Source organism: Lichenostomus cassidix, chromosome 19 (assembly GCF_008360975.1).
Source record: "Lichenostomus cassidix isolate B80296 chromosome 19, HeHo_3.0, whole genome shotgun sequence".
Taxonomy (NCBI): Eukaryota; Metazoa; Chordata; class Aves; order Passeriformes; family Meliphagidae; genus Lichenostomus; species Lichenostomus cassidix.
In genome coordinates, this window is record NC_139499.1 from 10,025,066 (window position 1) to 10,044,546 (window position 19,481).

Consider the following 19,481-nt stretch of genomic DNA (forward strand, 5'->3'; position numbering starts at 1 on the left):
CCATCTCAACTGGGACAGTGCTGGGGAACCTTCACCAACGGCTCTGAGACTCCATCCTGGGGTCAGCTGTGAACAACTTCCTTTCTTTTCCTTCTTGTGCAGTACTAATCTCCAAAACAGACTTCATATCCCAAGATCAAGAAAGTTCAGCATTTTTACTTTATTATTTTCCTTTGCAAAATATTTCAGCAGCATCAGCTGGGCAGGGATTTTGAAGGTATTTCCTTAGAATTGCCTGCTCCAATGGTGCAATTTCCCCCTAAGTATAGTTTTTCCAACTGCATATAGGCGTAACTAAAAACTTTCCTCTCATTCCCTCCTTGTGGCTACAGTGTATTTGTGATCTCAAGTAGCAGGGAGGCTCGACTGTCCAAAGAAGGAACTTTAGGAATGTTTTTGGCAGCAGTGATTGAGCAGGTGCTGCTTAGGAGCTGGCTCCTGCCTGGCTCCCACTCCAGGTCCAACTTAGAACTAAGGAACATTTCCTCTGAAGTAAAGAAAATTAAATTTAACAGTTCACACACTGCTGCTCTTCCACTCGTGCAGACCCAGGTGACAGCAAGAGCAAGGCAGGAATCACCTTTCCAGGTGTCTGCAGGTCTGTCTGTTCACCATGCAGGAACAATAACATGTCTCAGAAGAGGTCAATGCAGTCACACTTTAATGTGTCTTTACATCCTTTTACGATTCACAAAGCCAGAATATAAGTATGTATACATTTTTAATGGGAAAGTAATGTATCCCCCTAAAAGAAAAATAGATGTGATTAATAATTTGTCAGAGAAGTTGCCTGACAGCTGAAACCTCAAGCTCCTAGGCTAAAAAATCTCAAATAGACAAATTATACTGAATTGTTATTTAAAGACCAAGCAGCTGTTTTATTACAATATTAAATTTACATTTAAAAAAGAAATACTCTGATTTATTATTCAGTTATGATAATCTTATTGAAGTGACATGAAATTCATTACAATGGGCTTTTTTCTTCCTCAGTCACTGCAGGCAATCTTAGATCTAGGCAGGATCCCACACCCAGAGCAGCATCAGTCTGGGAAGACAAACACCAGACACTGGATTTTAACTGGAATCTTAATTTTGCCCAGAAAAGGTGTGGGTATGGGTCTGTGACATGGCTGGATCCCTTGGCTCAGCCCCAAAGAACCCACCCAAACTTGTCTCCACAGAGAAAGACATCAGCGTCCACCACCTTTGCCCTGCAGCCCCCGGGAATGACCTTCAAACAACTGGGAGCAGGTTGAATTTACATTTTACTTCAAAAAAAAAGGGGGAAGTACATACATGAGGGGAGAACGGGGTGAACAATAATTATGTGAAACCAGGTTTCCAACATTTTGACCCACAGCTCCCCCGGCACTGGGACCAGCGGGCTCTCCAGGCTCACACACTCTGTGTTACAGCATGGCTGGGATTGGGATCACGGAAACCCTTTGGAAATCGAGGCCAGATGGAAGCAGTGAGATCATACACAGGGTGAGTGTGTCGTACACAGCTTCTGGTTTAAATGATGTAACGCACCAGCAGGAGGGAGGAGTAGTAGTTAACAGTTACTAACACTAGAATAATCAAATTTGTATGTTATACATATACAGCAACTAACTGCTTTACAAAAAAAGCAAAATAATACAATATATTGTCACATGTATTTACAGTGTAGTAAATATACTTTTCTGTCAAATTTTACACAAAAACTATTTACAGGTGAATATACCGCATTAAAAAAAAAAGGTGGGACCAACACTCTGAGTGACTGTCTGTGGTTTGTTGCATAACAATAGGACGTGCTTAGTGACATCGGAAAAAATTAACCTTAGAATGAAACAGAAGAAGCCCTAAAACCTACAACCCGGGTCAGAGCCAGCCCCAGCACGTGCTGGGGGCTCAGCCCACGAGACTCAGTGAAATGTTCCCTGTCCTGGGAAACCTCATGCACGGTAAAGCAGAAACATCGGCATCATTACAGGTAGGTTATGCACTATTCAAATACTACTGAGTTATCTTTAAGTCAGGGAAAATACAAACACAAACAGAATGTTAATTGCCTTTACAGTACTGAGCTGTGGTCAGTGTGGGGCGGGGAACGGGCTCTGAGCCAGGGGTGTCACACACGCCCCCCGGGAGGGCATTACATGGTCCACGTGTTCCAATTGGATTTTTCTGAATTTTTAATTTTCATGTCAGCACAGGGACTCTGGGGCTGCAGCTCCAGCCCTGCAGCAGAGCCTGGAGCAGCAGCCACTGCCAGTGGCCCGTGGGCTGCCCGGAGCGCGGTGGCACTGTGGCCACCACGACGGGACTGTCGCGTGTCACGTCAGGGCTCACACCCACGCTGTCACCAGCAACAACCTGCTGGTCACCAGAGAACAGAGCAGCAGGCGAGCAAGGATGGAGCAGCCCGGGATGGGAGCAGTGCTCCCAGGGATGGAATGGGCAGGATGGAGAGTGCTCAAACAGGGAAAGAACAAAGGAAGGAGGATGTGAGAAAGAAAAAGAGGCAAAGTCCCAGCAGCAGCTGCTGGAGGGAGCAGGAGAGTGATGCAGTGACAGTAAGGCACTCAACAACTAATTACTGATGGGAGTTTAATTATTACACAAAGGCCATGGTTCCCTGGGAGCCAAGCATGAGCTTCCCAAGCACCAGTACTAGGAGACAACATTCCTATCAGGGCACACATAATTCCAAATTAAACCTTGGCCATCAGCAAACCTTACACCCTAATTCCACCCCCATTACCTGACACAGGTGTCTGACATCCTTGCTCTGCCAGAGTCCAGGCCCTCTCACTGACCCTCTCATACACAGAAAACTCCAACCGACTCCCTCCTTCCAGGAAAGAGGAAATTCAGTTTAGTTTACTGACTTTATGAAGTGACCAGTTTTTTCAGCTGGGACTGAGAGCCTGGAGTAGTTCTCACAAGGAAGGTCACTTTCATCCCTGTCCCCTCTGCTCTCACATCTCTGTGCTGCAGAGAACACAGCAGTTCTGATGGAGGAACACTTCTGACATGGGCAATGCAGGACAGCGAAGGGCTCACTGTCTGCCCAAACAGAACCAGTTGGGCAGTTCCTCTGGAATTACTGCTCCTGTTTGAAAGAGACCTGCTCATACGAGAAACAACTGAAAAGAGCACACCACCTTTACAAGGGATTCTTATTTTCCTCCTACCTACAAATCCTCAAGCTTCTACAATTCCTTGTCTCCAACAAAACGGGAAGGGCTGGAACCAGCTCAGCCGGGCACAACCCAGTGCAAACCACAGTGACACCAGGGGTGGCTCCTCACAATCTGAGTTGTGGGATGACAATGGTTTCTAACCTGGGGACCCCAAACACAAGGCTCGAGCCCCTGCTCTGTCCCTGAGCCCAGCTCAGCCTCATGGCCTTGCTCAGACCCCGCTCTGTGTCACCAGTGATGAGGTTCCTGCTGCAGCACCTGCACCACCCGAGTGAGGGGATTTGGTTAATTGCACCAGTTCGTCTTTCTAACCTGTTTATTCCGTGACTGCTAATTCCAAGTTTTCCTCTTGTTTTGGCAAATTATTTGCATATGAAGTTTGTGTTCATAGTTTTTCCAGAACTGTAAACAAATCAAAGAAATTGTTATTTTATGAATCAATACAATAAAGGTATTTTTATTTACATAAATGTTACATTGTTACTGTGTGGATACATGGGAATTATGTGCTATAGCAATAAAATCGGAACCCTTAATTGTACCATTCTCTAATAATTTAGCCGTGGAGTTTGATTTACTGAAAGCCACTAACGATTGCACTGGAGGACTGGCTTTTACCTAATGGATATACTTATTTTCCTTTAAAGCCACTGAAGGATTGTTAATTCCTACCACAGCACAAGGATCTGGAACTGGGATGCAGCTCTGTTTCTGAGCAGGAGCTGTGTGACCCCCAGGGACACAGCCCCTGCCTGAACTGCAGCTCGCCCCAGTCAGACACCCCGTGGGGCACCAGGACCCACAGCAGTACCAGGACCCAGCAGTGGCACTGCCTGCTCCCTGGCTGGCACAGCAGCACATGCTCATCCCCAGCTGCCAGTGCCCAACTGTCACCTGCAGCCCTGACAGTGACGGCAACCTCAGGTTTGTGTGACCCCACAGGACCCCCAAACCTGCCCCGGGAGGTGCTGGCAGCCCTGGGACTGTGCCACCACTGTCGGACACCCTGGTGTTGGACACAGTGTCAGTTAACTGAAATTCTTGTACCTTGAGCAGATGTGGCTGTTTCTGTCCCTGCTCGGGCAGCACAGGGGCAGCTTTGCCACACACTATTCCCCAGAGCCGGGAATGAATCCATCCCATTTCCCCTCCATTCCCCACTGGATATTCTGCCAGGAGCTCTCAAAGGTGCACGTTGTTGGGAAGGGCAGAACTAAAGTGGTGCTACAATGACAGCCCTAGGGTCAGTTCCCAGGGATTTCCCCCTGTACAACCTCCTCAGGGCAGATAAGGTACAGCAAGAAAAAAAAAAAGCTTTGGGAAATAAGCCAGTTTGTCCAGTCTGGTCCACGTACAGTCCAAGTGTGTGAAGCTTGGTCTGGGGAATTGAGGGAATCCTGCAGCCTCCTTTTCCTCTCCTCTTTATTGCTAATTACCTGAAATTTAACCTAATCCACCACTTCTGTTAAGCTCCTTGTACTGCAGCTATCATGAATTTCTTTTCAGTGTGGTAAAAAAAAGCACACAGCTAAAATCTTACAGATTTGGATTAAAACCAGGATTAGAGAAACTTCCCTGGCTCAGGATGCCACTACCCTGAGGCGTGCAAACAAGGTTAAGGATCAACACTTCCCTCAGCAGGAACACCCGAGGCCAGAGCAGACACACGGTGGGACTGGGAAATGGCTTTGGAATCGGACAAGATGCGGCTCTGCAGCGCTACAGAACTCCAACCTCCCCCGGGGTACACATGTGGTTCTGAACACTGGCATAAATCAAACATGGGAGGGAGGAATGAAGGCGTTAACTCAGGCAGTGGGTCAGGAGTTGATCATCTGGCAACGCGGCTGACAGGATGGGAACTGTACAGATCAAGTGCAGCATCACACCCGGTGGAGGGCCCTGCGCGAGGGGCCGCGCGTCAGTCAGGTCCAAAAATAAAAAATAAAAGTAAAAAGCGACAATCACACGATCTTTTTGATGCTGTGACGCTTGAAGCTGCCGGCGCTTCGCTGCTTCTGCACTTGGCTGGCGGAGCCGTGGCGCATCCTCCCGCTGTTGGCGTGGCCGGCGGTGGGCGACAGCTCCACGTTCTCCTTGTCGATCCCTGCGGAGACACAAGGGCCGCGCTGAGTGCCGCTGCAGCCGCGGGGAGCCCGGAGGGGAGGGTCAACCCGGGGGTCCGGCCCCGCCAAGCTCCGCCCGGCACCGCCGGGACGCGTTCAGAAACAATCCAATACGGCTCGTGGCAGCTAAGGGCTGCAGAGCCGCTCGCTCCTCCCCTCCAGCCTGTGGGGCTGCTGAAGAGCAAAGGGAGAGTAAAACCAAGAAAACTTGGCTGTCCTGCTGAAAACAAACGTTTGCTAAGTGCAGGAAGGAAAAAAACGCAAAACAAACCATCAAACTGACCTTCAATGAGTAAAGAAACGGTTTCCTAAGGAGGTTATTGACAGGAAACAGGCACAGAGGAGGTGAATCTGGGACTCCTCATAAGAACTGTGACTGCTGAATTCAGCCCCACCAGTGGCAAGAAGAGGCTTGTTGGGGTCAGGATGAGCATGGCACCAGACAGGTTTGTGCCCACAAACTTAGACCCTTCTGAGAAGCTCTGCATGTTCTCTGCAGGACAAGGGCCTGCAGAGCAAAACTGTTATGCTTTGCTGAAAGTCTCACATCAAAAAAACTTCAAAACTGAAGTGTTTTAGTGAAGACTTCTCACTGACACAACACCACCACCCAATGCCTGGAGTTAGAGCTGTCAGCAGTGGCTTTGGGCACTGTCACTGCAGACCCAAAAGCCCAGAGCTGAGCTTAGTGCAGTCGTGCTCCTGCTCAACTGTTGCTCTTTATGCTGACACTGCTATGAGTTACCCAGCCCTGCAGCAGCCTCTCCCTCTAGCTGCCACATCGTGTCTGTCTGATGAGTGTTTAACAACACCTCACACCCATGGCACAGGTGCAGCATGGGAATGAAGAGCAGGAGGAGTGGTTTTACACAAGAGGATTCAAGTAGCAAAAATTAGGATGCCTGACAGCAAATACAAAGGTTAGAACTAAGTTATGTTACTGCAAGTGACATATCCACAATTATGTGCAAGAAATGGGTGGCTTTGGCATTAGTGAAAACAAAGGACACTCTCCACACTTGGCACAGGGACAACGTGAGGGCTCCAGCCAGAGGCTGCACCTTCCTCTCCTTGTGGGGGCAGCAGCACAAAACCTCAAAACTATGCTGAGGACAGGGACAACCTGTGAGCATGAACAAAAACCCCTCTTCTGCAGCTTTCTCTTACTTCTCCACACAAAGCAGAAATGCAGAGGTGTGGAGATCCTGATTTACTGCACCTCTGTCTGCTGCAGTTTAGTGCAAAGAACTCATTTTTTTGCCTGCAGTCAGAGCTGACTCCCAGTGAATCCAAAGAGCTCACACCAAACAGTTCATTTTAGCTTCACACGTGCAGCAGAGTGACTACCAGTATTAGGCATCGACCTGTCTGTTACCAGATTTATTCTCAAGGCTGTGGGTGACTTTGTCTGCTCTACTGCCACATATTATTGGCATCCCCCAAGAAATGCACCAGCTTAGCACTTGCTGAAGCCATTCCCGTGTCAGAAACTGCTCCTCATGCCACAGCCCGGCCCTAACACAGCTCAAGCAGCATTTCGTGCAAATATGATGAAAGAAGAGAGTACCTGGATGAGGCAGCTGCATGAAAACTGCAGACTTAGAGCAAGGCAGAGAAGCTTCACAGACACAGAATGAAAGAAATAAACATAAGTGAATAATGTCCATGAGACAGGGAAGGGGAGGGAAAGAACAGAGATGGTGACAGACAAAACATTTATAAACAATGATCCTGCCTAGTTGTTTCCAGATGCAAGAAATGAAATTTTCATGTATCTGCAACTTCGTATTTGTAGCCATAATAGAAAAAAAACCTCACTTGGCTTTTAACTCAGTTTCTTTTAACTCAATGTATGAGGGAATTCAGCGCTGCTGAACACGTGGCCTTCACACTGGTGTTTTAAATTTAATTTCCAAGCAAACAGTGCTCAGAGTGCCAGCAGTGTGTTGTTTCAGACTCACTATTCACCTGAACGAGTTCCCTAGTTCCCAACTCCGTTTGTGGAGACTCTTAACCAGCCTTTGACAAAAGCCATCTGTGTGCACAGCACTTGGAAGGAGTGTTTGACGAGCTGGATTAATTTCTTCCTCTCCGCTTGTAAAGGAAGAGGGAATGGAAAGTGGGGCAGAAGGAAGGAGGACATTTACAGAGCAAAATGCTTTTTTCCCCTCACAGAGAGCCCAAGCCTGTTCCATCACCTCATCCTTGGAAATGAACTACTGGAGCTGCCCACCGAAGCTGTGCTCCGAATGGAAAGATGCTGCCCAGAATGTCCTTCCACACTGACATCAAGGTCTGTTCCCAAATAATTCCAACAGCCCTGTCTTACCCTGCTGCTCTGCACCCTGAACAAACCATCCCAGTGCCTGTGAACCAGGCATCTCCTGCAGGGCAGATTCCTTCTGCACAGAGCCAAGCCCAGCCCAGCAGGGCTCCATAACCAGGAAACATGAGAGGGAAAACACCTGGAACACCTCTGTAAAGGCTATCCCTCAACACAAGGGGGCTTTGGCATTCCATCAAGATTGGAAATTAAGCAGAAATACAAGGCTGGTTGATGTGAGTGCTCAGAACTGCAAAAGTTAAATCATCACTGAAGAAATATCCCACAGTATATTCTTTATGACAGAGTAAAGAGTTTCCTCAATATATGAGCCAGCCCTCCAAAGCCACTTCATGAGTCTTCGTGCAGATTTCTTTGATATCAATTCTATTTTCTTCCTGTATTTAATTTTCTCTGACTTATGCTGCTGTACTGAATAGTAAGTTTTACTCATTGTCACCCTGCAAATCTTTGCTGTTTAACTTCACCTCTGCATTCCCCTGCAATTCCCTTATCCCATGCCAGGAGTTGAGTATTTTTATCCATTTACTGCCTTTGATGATTGTACTTTTTCCACACACCCTTACTTCACCATCAGCATATTTTTGGCCATAGAACAGTCCAAAGGGACCCAGCACTCCTCATGTATCCACATGAACTCTTTTTTCCTGGAAGGCAGAGCTCAACCCCAGTACAATGCCTGTGTGAGCACTGGCCTTGGATCACACAGGCAACCAGAGCAGTGTCAGCCCAGACCAGTCTGCTGGGCACTTAGGGATTATTCTGCCGAACATCTGCTACCTTGCAGTAGCCAGATCAGCATTTTCTCCTAGCAAATTACCAAGATTGTATGTTTGTATTTATTAGTTTTCAAGCCCTCACTGCTGCACATGTTCCACGTGAAGGTGCTGCTGTTCTCATGTCCTTAATGCTCTTCCCTTCACATGGAGTGACCTGGGAGACAGCTTTTGTGCTGGATAAAATCCAGCATCTGAACCAGCAGGGTAACAGCTCAGGAGCAGTTTAATGCTCATTTGGCTCCACGATGCACCAATGTTTGATGCATAAACACATCCTGAGAGACATCCAGGCTCCGAAACCAGGAAATTCCCACATTTCCCCCACCCAGGTGGTACCAGAACAGGCACTGACCTGGGGAGTGCTGGGAAGTGGCAAGTGAGGTCATGGAGTTGGAGAGGTTGAGGTTTGCAGTGATGCTGAGCTGGCTCTGCACCGCTGGAGGATATGGAGATGTGGGGGTCAGGAGAGATTCTTCATTGGTTTCCTCATCAATTCCAGGCAAATATGTGTCAATCAAGGCATCAAGGAACTTCACTATGAGTTCAGCATAGTCTGGGATTTGGGTTTGCTGTGGGAGATGGGAAAAAAAAAAATAGTTGTTCCTGTCTTTGTACTTTCCTGTCAGTCTGAGCTTTGCTCCACAGCTCACTCTGAAGTCCCACTGTCTTGCCTGCAAATTTTTAAGAGCATTTGATGTGTCTGTAAAAACTGATTTGTGATTTTGTCCAGACCAATCTCAGTGTACACACTGAGAACCAGTGGTCAGTGTGATCTCAGTGTGAGGGAGCCCAGGGGCAGCAAGAGGGGCTGCAGAGCTGCTGCCCCACACCTGGGCCACTTCCCTTGGGATGGTTGGACACACAGGCAGTGCTCCACTGGCTCTGCTCCAATACAAAATTTAGTCTTGTGGAATCATCACTCTTACCAAATTAATCCCCTACCCTGTAAGATACATGTACTAAAGTGACCCTGGGAGCAGGAAAAGCTGCACTTACACACTGGCTGCTTTTGCCCCACTTTGGTAACTTATCTGAGTCTATCACAGCACCTGCTGCAGGCCCAGGGCTGCTTTTAGCCCTGAAGGGACCCCTGACACTCTCTGCTGACTCGTAAGTGAGTGATGCTCCTTATGAGCAGCACCAAAGTGCCTCAGAAAAGCCAAACAGTCCAGACCCCATGGTGCTCTTACCTTGGAGAAGGGGCCAGCAAACCTCCACAGCCCATTAAATCCAAAACCTGCAACAACAAATGGAACATCAGGATGAAAGCCCAGCTCTCACCTGACAGAGAACAACCACAGAGTGCTCCCAGTACAGCACTTAAAAAAAAAAAAAAAAGAAAGAAAAAATATTTACTCTGTAGATAAGACGTTTGGTATTGGGGTGGAGACTCCTCATGGTAGACAACACTTTGCACAATCCCATGAATTGGATTCAACAAGTTTGGATCCTGGCACAGCGATAAAAGAGTATTGATCTTGGAATCCAATAAATTATGCCTGAAGAAAAGAGACATGACTTAGTTTTTGGTCATTAAATAAAATAAACCTGCAGTTCCCAACTGACTTTAGCAGTTCAGGTGGGATTTTCACACCCCCAGTGATTTCAGAACACAATTCCCAATCTGTTCCATGAGGACTCTAATGATGTGCTCAGGTCAGTTTTAAACGTCTGCTCAACTTGTAAGAGCTGTGTTTCCTTTACACGTATTTGCTCCAGCAGAACTACAACAGGTGTCTAAAGAAACACCCAACAAGCACCTGCACTAGGCTTTAAATCAGCTTTTAAACACTTTGGGGACAAATTAAAGTCAACCAGCATTGATGGACTGCAGCTTGTAACCTCCACATGAGCAAGTGCCTTGTAGGTGCTTGTCCTGGCACAGGGACCCCTAAAGAAGAGCCAGGTACAGAGTTATGGTAGAACTGCAGGTACTCACACAACAGGAAAGACCTTTGGGAAGACAACACTGGCTTCTGCTAAATACTCGTAGAGGATGCGCTGGTCGAACTCGTCCGTGGTGTATTTCACCAGAGTGGCCTGGCAGGGAAGGAGTCATTAATTCATCTGAGTGGTTACAGCCTCTGCTTAAAGGTTTTAAGCTTTAAAGTTAAACGGTTTAAGATTTCTGACTAGCAGAAAGCAGCATTACAAAAGATTGATTTATGTCTCTATTGAGAAACAACAGAACCAGTTGGCAACAATTTGTATTTTGGTAATAAATGTATCTGGTGGGTTTTTTACACAACTGAGTCTTCCTGAATTGTACCTGGAGTGGGAACTCCAGTGGTACAGCTGAAGAAAGTGCTATCAGACTGCACCTCTGTTAGTAGTTAATGGCTTTTAAACTGAATTTTGTTGGGATTCCAACAATGCTAATTTCTTTAAAACTATAATATATTAATAACCTTTTATTATACAAAGTAGTTTGTCATAAAACTCAGCCAGGAAACACTCCAAGGAACATGTTTGTTTTGCTGGGAGATAAAAGAACATCAGAAAATAGCAGACAACACAGAGAAAAAAGCTTACAAGAACTGTAAGCAGCAGTGCTTGAATTTTTGGGTCAGTCAGAACTTCTTCATCCAGGAGGACGTTTGACTCGGAAACGGAAACTTTCCGGAGGTGAGGGTGTTGCTGTGGTGATATTCTCTGGGTTTCTGCCAGATAAAAAAGAGTAACTCATCCAGAGCAAAATAAACCCAAAGCAAGACAGAATCAGGTTCTGCACAGCTGAGACAGTCATGTGCAAACCTCAGAGTTCACCAGCCTCGTCACAAAGGTCAAAGCAACGACTGCGCTGTAATGCAGCAGCACTGGACCACTACATGGGATGTGTTATCAGATGGCAAACAAAAACCCCAATTTCCTCTTCAGTGAAATACAGGCCCAGGGGTGTAAGTACCAAATTTGGGGTCAGGCAGATACAAGAGAAGAACCCTGGTCTTGCATTGCAATTGGGGGTGGGGGCACAGGAAGCAGATGGGGGAGAAGATGAAGAGAGGCATTCCAGGCATCAGCTCACATTCCATCTCCTGCAGGAATTTGCAGCTGGGGCTCAGTAACTTATAGAAAGCCAAATGCTATTTATTTCATTGCACTCCTGTATGCAGTCCTTTAGAGCTGCCCCTGATTCTGCACTGTAAACTGAGCAGCTCCAATGCAGCTGCCAATGATATGAAGGCTGCACCCTGCAGAAGCCATTGCTAAGAAAGGTGCTTCTCCCTTACCTTGAAGTAACCTTGGTAAATAAACACTGAATTTAGAAATGGTCCTTTGTATAGATATACAAAGCAGTTATAATTAGTATCATTCTTAAAATGTTAGTCCTGTGTCTCACCCATTTCATAATCATTTTCGGCTACTCTCCTCATTTTGGGAGGCGTTGTGATTCCAGATTCCATGTCTTGCCTTTTAGGAGCCTTTGTGTCCGATATCAAATGGTCAAAACTTTTCCTTGTACCTAAAAACAATTTATCAGGCAATTAAAAACATTAAACCTAAATCCATATTCTAACTTTTCCTGATTTTCTGGCCAAGCTACTCCCCTATCTACTATGTGTTGACAGGAATCTGGGGACCTTTTCACCATTTTCAGGGATGGGACAGAAAATACGATCACACCATGCCGCTCTCCATCACAGCTTCCAAAGTGCTTCACAATACACAGGAGGGAGCATGCAATTAGTCAGGGGTCATGCCATGGACTCCTGGCCCCCACATGGAATACACATGCCAGGATGTGGTTACTGAAAAGGAAGCAGGAAAGGGCTGCAATGAAGGAAATGCCCCTCTTCTTCCACCTGTGTAATGCCAAAGGGCTTCCACAAGTTCTGCAAAGCAACTCAGCTCGTTCCTCTGATACACGAGTTTGTTGTAAACATGATGTACTGAGAAGCCATGAGTACAAATCAGATTGTCTATGCCATCTACCATATTCTGGGACCATCTCCTCCAGCCCCAACCAGAGCACTCAATGGAGCAGCCAAAGATCTCCTTCCTGGCTTTGCTGGAAAGGGCTGGGAGCAGAAAATGGGCTCTAGGAATCTTCAGTGTCTGGTATATCCTTTTTTCTCCACTTCAACATGCACATTTTGAGCATCACTCTCGCTCCCCCCCTTTATGACCAAAAGAACTGAGTCCTCTTTAACTGTCCAGTGTCCTGAAATTTGCATTTTGCAGAAACTGCACTTATTCCTCTGAATCAGGAATAAGCCCTTAAAGTCAGAACTAATACAAGAACGATTTTTCTCCAGTAACGCTTCCCGAGGTATTCTGTAGACAGACCAATAAATTAGTTATGTTAATAACCTAGAAGCTTTTTAGTGTTGGCTTGTGAAGGCTGCCCCATGTCCAAGCTCATGGATTTCCGGGTGCGAGGGCTGATCTGTCCCACTGTTGGGTAATTGGCAGCCAGGTGTCTGTCTGACCCCTTGGGGGATGACCAGGGCTGGTTTTCCTTTAGTGTCCTGCAAGTGCAGAGAAATTCAATTAAGAAAACCTTTAAAATGTGCTGTTTAGGCAGAGGTTTTTAAGTCGTCAAACTATCCTTCTTAAAACCATTTTTCCTATCAGGTTAATCTCCCCAAAACACATATTAAGAAACAGTAATTACTTTGCTTGCAAAGATGTCTGAGCTAGTGGAAACAAACAATCTGATGTGAATGTGATGCTGAAGGGATACAAAATAAAGCAATGAAAAGAACACCAGCAAATCAGCCTATGGGGCAAGATGATACATATTTAGTAATCAGCTACTCCAATTTCAATGCTAAAAAGAAAGATCCTGAGTGAAGTGCTCCCTGTTGAGAACCACAGGTTCTCCATGGCACTTCCAGTTGATTTCCTGGCTGATCTCTCTGGCTGCACACAGGCTGTAACAAGGTGTCAAGGCTTCCCAGTGACACAGACAAGTACGTGCCCTGCAGCTCTTAGAAGGACAAACAAAATGTTCTTCTAAAATATAAACGAGATTAAATCAGGTCTTGCAGAAGGATTTAGCAAAAGGTTTAACAGCCTCCAGAGCAGTTAAGCTCTGAAAATTAAATCTGTACGAGCTCCACATCCTAATGTCTCTGTGACTCCTGATCCCAGTGCAAGGAGCAAATGGCTCAGCTGCCATCGCAGCCATGGCCTCAGTGCTACCAGTGGGGCTCAGTTCTCAGCACACCACAGCTCCCTTACTACAGGAAACAGGCTTTGCAATGTGGGTAACTTGTCTAAAAGTGAGACCACCAACCTATAGCTAGTGTCACTGTGATGGATGGGGTATGTATCCATAGGAACATTTTCCATTGAAACGTCTGTCAGCAAGAGAGACTTCCTGTGCTTGAGGCTGCAGCGGCTCCTCACCTCCTCAGACACTGTCAGCAGGGCTGCAAACCAGACACAGGCAAGGGAAGTTTTCCACAGCAGGAATGCAGGGAACAATATAAACAATATTCCAGCCATTTGCATTTTTTACATACATCAGTATACATTTACATCAAGACCACTGAGCTGCAATTACACCTTAGGAAATGTACAGATTAAAAGCAGGCTGTTTAAAAATAATTATGTTCCCCATCCAGTTACAATGACAAGATTTACACATTTGCCCTCACATGGTCACAACTTCTATATTCAGACCACTAGAAACTTGAATGCTCTCAGGCACACATTGAGTATTTACACCAAGAAATCTCCAGCCTCCCTGAAGAAGTCCCAAAGCTGCAGAGGAAGTGCTATGCTGGCAAAGCCCTCGGTCCCCAAAAAGCCTTCCTGATGTGCCACTCCTGTCCACCAGTTACAAGTGTTCTTTGTGCTGAACAATTTGAACAACCTAAACCCGAAGGAATTCCCACAATAACCCACTGCTTTTCAGTCAGCCCACATTGGAAAGGAGGTTTGGTTCATTACCTGCCAGGTAAGCCACGCTCTGGGTGTTCACCTCGAACTTGTCACAGTTCCTGTGTTTGTTAACCAGAGCAAGGAGTGTGTGCAAAATCCTCACTGTTCTTGCTACAGTAGTAGGGGAAGGATGCCTGTACCCTAAGAAACAAAGGATTGTATTTAACTTTTGAATCCATATTTATGAAGCACTAATATTTTGAAAGCATTTATAAATACTTTCCAGCATGTTCTCTGACATCCCATCTCAAGGGTAAGAGAGCACCAGAAATGGCACATTTAAGACAAATTCTTTCTGTCCTTCCCTTCAAAACCACATCATTTCAAATGTCTGTGCACACATTATACCTGTTATCTCACAGATCAGTCTTTAAAAAAAAACCTGTGAGCCTGAGCACAGGCAAACAGAGAGGCATTCTTGGAAGAAGTAAAAGACTGCAGCAAATGAAACTCAGCAACCTCTGACAGTTCAGAACTTTTATTATCAGCACTAAAGACCTCCACAAGAGATGTATAAAGGAAACCTGGCAAAGTCTTTTAACTGAGGAGTGTTTCATTCTGCACCTACTCTGTAACCCAAGTTACTTAAAATGCACCACCCAGTTTGGCCCCTTTATCCCTTGACTTGTTTTTATTCCTGAAGTGAGTGTTCATCTCAAACAAAGAGCAGTATGCACTCTTACCTTTCAGGAGATGTCCCACTAGTGCAAAGTTAAAGTTGGAGTTGAAATTTAGTCCAACAAAATGATCCATCTGTTTGCAGTGCCATTCCAGGGGTCTCCTGATCTCCATGAACACTTCTTCTGGGCTCTGAGCCACAAAAAGAAAATAGAAAAGGACCTCACTGAAGGTTACTCAGCGCATCTCAAGTTTGTTGGTTTTTTTCGTTTAAGTGACAAAACAATTATTTCAGCAGGTTACAGGAAAACATTAAACACTTTCTCAAAGATCACATCTGGACATTTCTGTTCCAGTTTCGAACAGTAATGAAAGCTTCTCTGCACATCTTAGTTCATCTGTGGTTATCACCCAAGGGAAAAATTTCTAATGCAAACTTCAGGTTCAGTTGTTAGCAAGTGTTCAAAAGGACAAAGTTGGGTTTTTTCCCTTTTCTATCAGCTCTGAGCTGCTGCTGAGTGAAGGCTGCCAGCTCACCTTGTCGTTGAACACACGCAGGCTGTCCAGGGTGTGCAGGTTCTGCTCCAGCAGGGCTGTCCCTGCCGAGTACAGGTTCACCTCATCCAGCTGCAGCACAGCCATGGCCACCCAGAACAGAGCCTTGTGCATAGGGGAGTCCTGGGGGAACACAAAGAGACATCATTTCACTTTCCAGTCAGTGCCTGCAGGTGACAGACAACCAGGACAGAGCTTGTCCTCCTCAGTGCAGGTTTTGTGCTGCCACATCCATTCCAAAGAAAGATGCTCATATGGACCTGTTAATGCACTTCACAGGTGAACAGCAGAAAGGAAATTAAATTCAAGTCTTGTTTGCTTGTATTTCTGAGATTATACCCATAATTATAATTTTAATTTACAAAATACCTTCTCTGTTTATTCTAAAAAGGCCATTATTTACCTTGTTAAGAAGAGGCTGCAGCTTGGTGAGGGCTATAACTGTGGCTTCTATTAGAACTTGGCTATTATAATTATCAGGGCCCTTTAAACAGCTCTCAAGTCCCTTTTTGAAAAAACAGAATAATTAAAAATACAACCATAATTACATTTTGCTTTGTAAAAAGAAGATCAAAGCTCTGCACAATAACTGTTTTTCTCAATTATTTACAAAGACTGAGCACATTTTAAACCAACTCTCAAGAACTTTTCCAAATGGAGATTTAGACAGCAGAAATAAATGTATGGCTGCAACAACGAGTATCTAAACAGTCAGGCTGCAGGGGGTGGTGTAAGAGCTAGAGAAAAGTTCCTTTACCATTCAGACACTATTCAATTAAAATTTGTGTCCATAAAGCTCTAATAAAATGCTTAAAGGACACATATTTAGTATACTGTTCACTTGCTATGGAACAGAATCTGCTTTAGAATGATGGAACATCATTGTCTAGCCAAGCACCTGCTTCAAAGTTTTCTGATATAAATCAGCTCTTCACTATATTTACTTATAACACATGAGGTTATTCACTTCCTTTAAGAAGAAGGAAGCCATGAATCATGTGTATGCTGGTAAATGCCTTAACAGAAAATTTCTCATTTATTCAAATACTGACCGCTGGATCTACCTTTGTCAGTATTTTAAACTTGATATTGAGACCTACTGATACTCTAGATCACAGCAGTGATGGAATTTATTGCACCCAATCAATTTGAATTCAAAAGCCTGGCATACAGAAAGTGTATTTCCAATCAGTTCTATGTAAGAATATGCTTGAAAAAATACTTCTCCTCAAATTATGACAAGTTCTATATTTAATGGGAAGATAAAGCTAAAAACAGCTGCTTTATGAGTCACAAAGGTAAACAGACAGAGCCATATACCTTGCTGAGAATTCGAATTATTTGTTTTATTTGTCCATGAGACACTCGTTTACTTATACAGCCAAAGACAACCAGTGCTCTTGGCTGCAGGGAGGGGTTGTACTGGAATGCAAACCTGGGAAGAAAGAGAGTACACCGCATTAAACAAAATATATATACAACAAAAAATATTTATCAAAAAGCTGAGAATTCTGGGTGTACTGCACAGGCAGGGAGGGCTCAGGGTTTGAGATCTGTAACTTACTTTTGAGCTAGTTCCGTCCACTGGTCCAGCCACTTGCACGTTGGAATATCCCTCATACAAGCCTAAAAAGAATCAGAATATTTGAGCAGATGTAACACGGGGAAAAATGCATTTGTACATGGGAATGGGCAGTAGTTTGGCTCTCAGAAATGAGCTGTTGACTGTCAGCAGGGAGGGCCACTCCCTGGCAGCACCCACCTCCATGATCTCGAGCAGAGCCTCGGTGACAGTCTCCAGTGAGGTGAGGGCGAAGGTCTCGCGCTCGTAGGAGCCTGGCGAGAAGGACCTGTCGCGGTAGCTGGAGCGGAACGCGATCACCGCCGCCGACTTCACTTTGCTGATCCCAAACAGCAAATAAAATTTGGGCAGAGAGAACTCAGTCAGGCTCAGCCTTAAAACTTGCTTGGTCTCCTCTGTTGAATAAAGTTGCAAATATTAGATTTACACCAGGGAAATTCAAATCTGTATTTTCCCCCAAGGCTCCTCCTCCCAGGGACACCAACAGCCAAGAGGCTGCTGTGGCCATTCCAACACTGCTCCCTCTGCTACTGCCCAGTCAGGCACAACAGCTCTGCTCTCCTGCACTGACCACTAAACCAGGCACAAGAAATGGATTCTAAAGATTGGTACAGAGGAACTTGTTTAAAGATGTGGTTCTGTGAGTTCTCCTCACTGTGATTCAGAAAATGGAAATCTGGAGTGTTCCTGCTCTGAAACACCAAGGGAACTGGAAGTTCGAACTGCAGCAGACTCTGCTTTTGGCTCTGGCACTCACAAGAAGAAAGCCACTTAAAGCAGAAGAAAATGATGGCCCTGCTCTGGCACTGAGTATTTTTACAGTTGTGACCTTTCAGTTGATTTCAGTGCACTTCAAACCCTCTGTGTGAGCAGGAGGCTCAGCAGCCCCATGCATCAGAGCAGAGACACACAGACACCTCAGTGTGTGCACCCACTCACCCTGTGATATGTACAGACATAAAATCAGACTTCAAATCCTTAAAAAAATACAAGATCACAAATTTTGAATTCTTTTTCTGCACAAAATCCAGCCTGGTTTTACACAGTGCTTCTGGGGTAAGAAGTGCCTAATTGCTAATACCAATTATTTTAGGACTGCTAAAATGCAACAGTATATAAAATACCTGTTTTAACACTGTAACTTCACAATTCCCTTATGTAATTGATATTTTTGTTACCATATTATGCAACCCTTCACAAGATGCACATGAGCCAGTTTTAGCACAGATGCATTTTCTCCCTTGCCTTACCATAATATCACTGGTACTTTCTTCTCTTTTTCTAAAACCCATTATACAAACAATTTACATTATGCACCTGCTCTAAGTGAGATATTTTTTAATTCCATACTCATTTCTTCTTGATCATATCCTCATTCTGGTTTGTATTCATGCTCAACTACAACCCACTATTTTCAAACTCTCAGAATAGTTTGCAGAGAAAGATAACTCAAATATTTGTTAAACAAATTAAGGCGCAATCAGCTTCATTGAAAATCCAAAAAAGCTCACCACTGAAGTGAAGCTGGGAACAAGTGCAAAGGGAGTGAATGATGTTGATGACGAGCCCATGAGTGGAAGCTCTGAGGGAAAGTGGCCCAGTGGCCACCAGCAGAGTCACCACGTGGAAGAGGTAGGGGAGATGTGCTGCCACGTCCAGGGAGTTGTTGAAGGAGAGCATCAGCATGTACCGAGCCAGAATGGCAATGTCATCCCACATCAGGTGCTGCTCCAGCGTGGGCGTGGGGGACAGACAGGTCTTGTCAATGATCTTGCACATCCTCCCAATCACCTGAAAAGAGAAAAACCATTTCATTCTGCTCAAATGGGGAGCTCAGCTCAGAATTTCACTAAAAACCATCACCATTCAACACTGGAATTATTCTATCGCTTGGAACCTATTTCATAATGGGTTTTGCATTATTGCCTGTAAGGAGTTCTCAGAAAGCATCTCAGTGTCACATTAGTAAATAAGTTGAAATTATTCTATGAAAGGAAATGGAGGCAAAGAGGGAACTCACTTTGCTTGACACCAGTTTGACGTTGCCAGAAGCCAATGCTACAGCTGTGTCTGCCATCACCTCAGCTTTGATGGAGCCCAAGCCCCCTGTGGCACTGGTTTTGATGAAACTGTCCAGCACTACATCCAAGAGATCCGTTATCTGATAGAGAAAAAAATCCTTTCTTACCAGGCAAATTAATTTTTCTTCTTCACAGTGAACCACTCTTTAAAACAGCAATCATTAATTTTTTTTAGCTGAAGATGCACAACTACCACAAACTGAAGCATCAGTTTTAGTGACTTGTTACCCCTTTTGGCAAAAAGCCTCATGGAAATTTCAGAAACATAAAACTGAATTCCATTAGGTTTTACTCCCAGTGCTTCAGAACTAGA

At 45.1% G+C, this 19,481-nt stretch overlaps 1 protein-coding gene across 7 annotated transcripts in view; it reads right to left on the reverse strand.

Annotated features, from left to right (window-relative positions):
* Nucleotides 1-1,250: 1,250 nt before the first annotated feature.
* The window catches only part of NF1 (neurofibromin 1), a 69,539-nt gene continuing 51,308 nt past the window's right edge, over nt 1,251-19,481 (reverse strand). For 2 of the 7 annotated variants that reach the window (XM_085078582.1, XM_085078579.1), the window contains 20 exons: nt 19,108-19,248; nt 18,599-18,878; nt 17,268-17,482; nt 17,070-17,131; nt 16,826-16,940; nt 15,909-16,010; nt 15,488-15,628; nt 15,016-15,142; nt 14,342-14,473; nt 13,683-13,818; nt 12,755-12,912; nt 11,784-11,906; nt 10,976-11,103; nt 10,383-10,483; nt 9,800-9,942; nt 9,634-9,680; nt 8,796-9,012; nt 6,888-6,938; nt 5,163-5,301; nt 1,251-3,596 (listed from right to left, as the gene is read on the reverse strand). In XM_085078582.1, coding sequence (XP_084934708.1) covers nt 3,557-3,596; nt 5,163-5,301; nt 6,888-6,938; nt 8,796-9,012; nt 9,634-9,680; nt 9,800-9,942; nt 10,383-10,483; nt 10,976-11,103; nt 11,784-11,906; nt 12,755-12,912; nt 13,683-13,818; nt 14,342-14,473; nt 15,016-15,142; nt 15,488-15,628; nt 15,909-16,010; nt 16,826-16,940; nt 17,070-17,131; nt 17,268-17,482; nt 18,599-18,878; nt 19,108-19,248 — 2,598 coding nt within the window. In that variant the 3' untranslated portion in view covers nt 1,251-3,556. Of the gene's footprint in view, nt 3,597-4,706; nt 5,302-5,332; nt 6,939-8,795; nt 9,013-9,633; nt 9,681-9,799; nt 9,943-10,382; nt 10,484-10,975; nt 11,104-11,783; nt 11,907-12,754; nt 12,913-13,682; nt 13,819-14,341; nt 14,474-15,015; nt 15,143-15,487; nt 15,629-15,908; nt 16,011-16,825; nt 16,941-17,069; nt 17,132-17,267; nt 17,483-18,598; nt 18,879-19,107; nt 19,249-19,481 lie in introns of those variants that run through there. The other 5 variants (XM_085078584.1, XM_085078583.1, XM_085078581.1 and 2 more) reach the window with 4 other exon arrangements.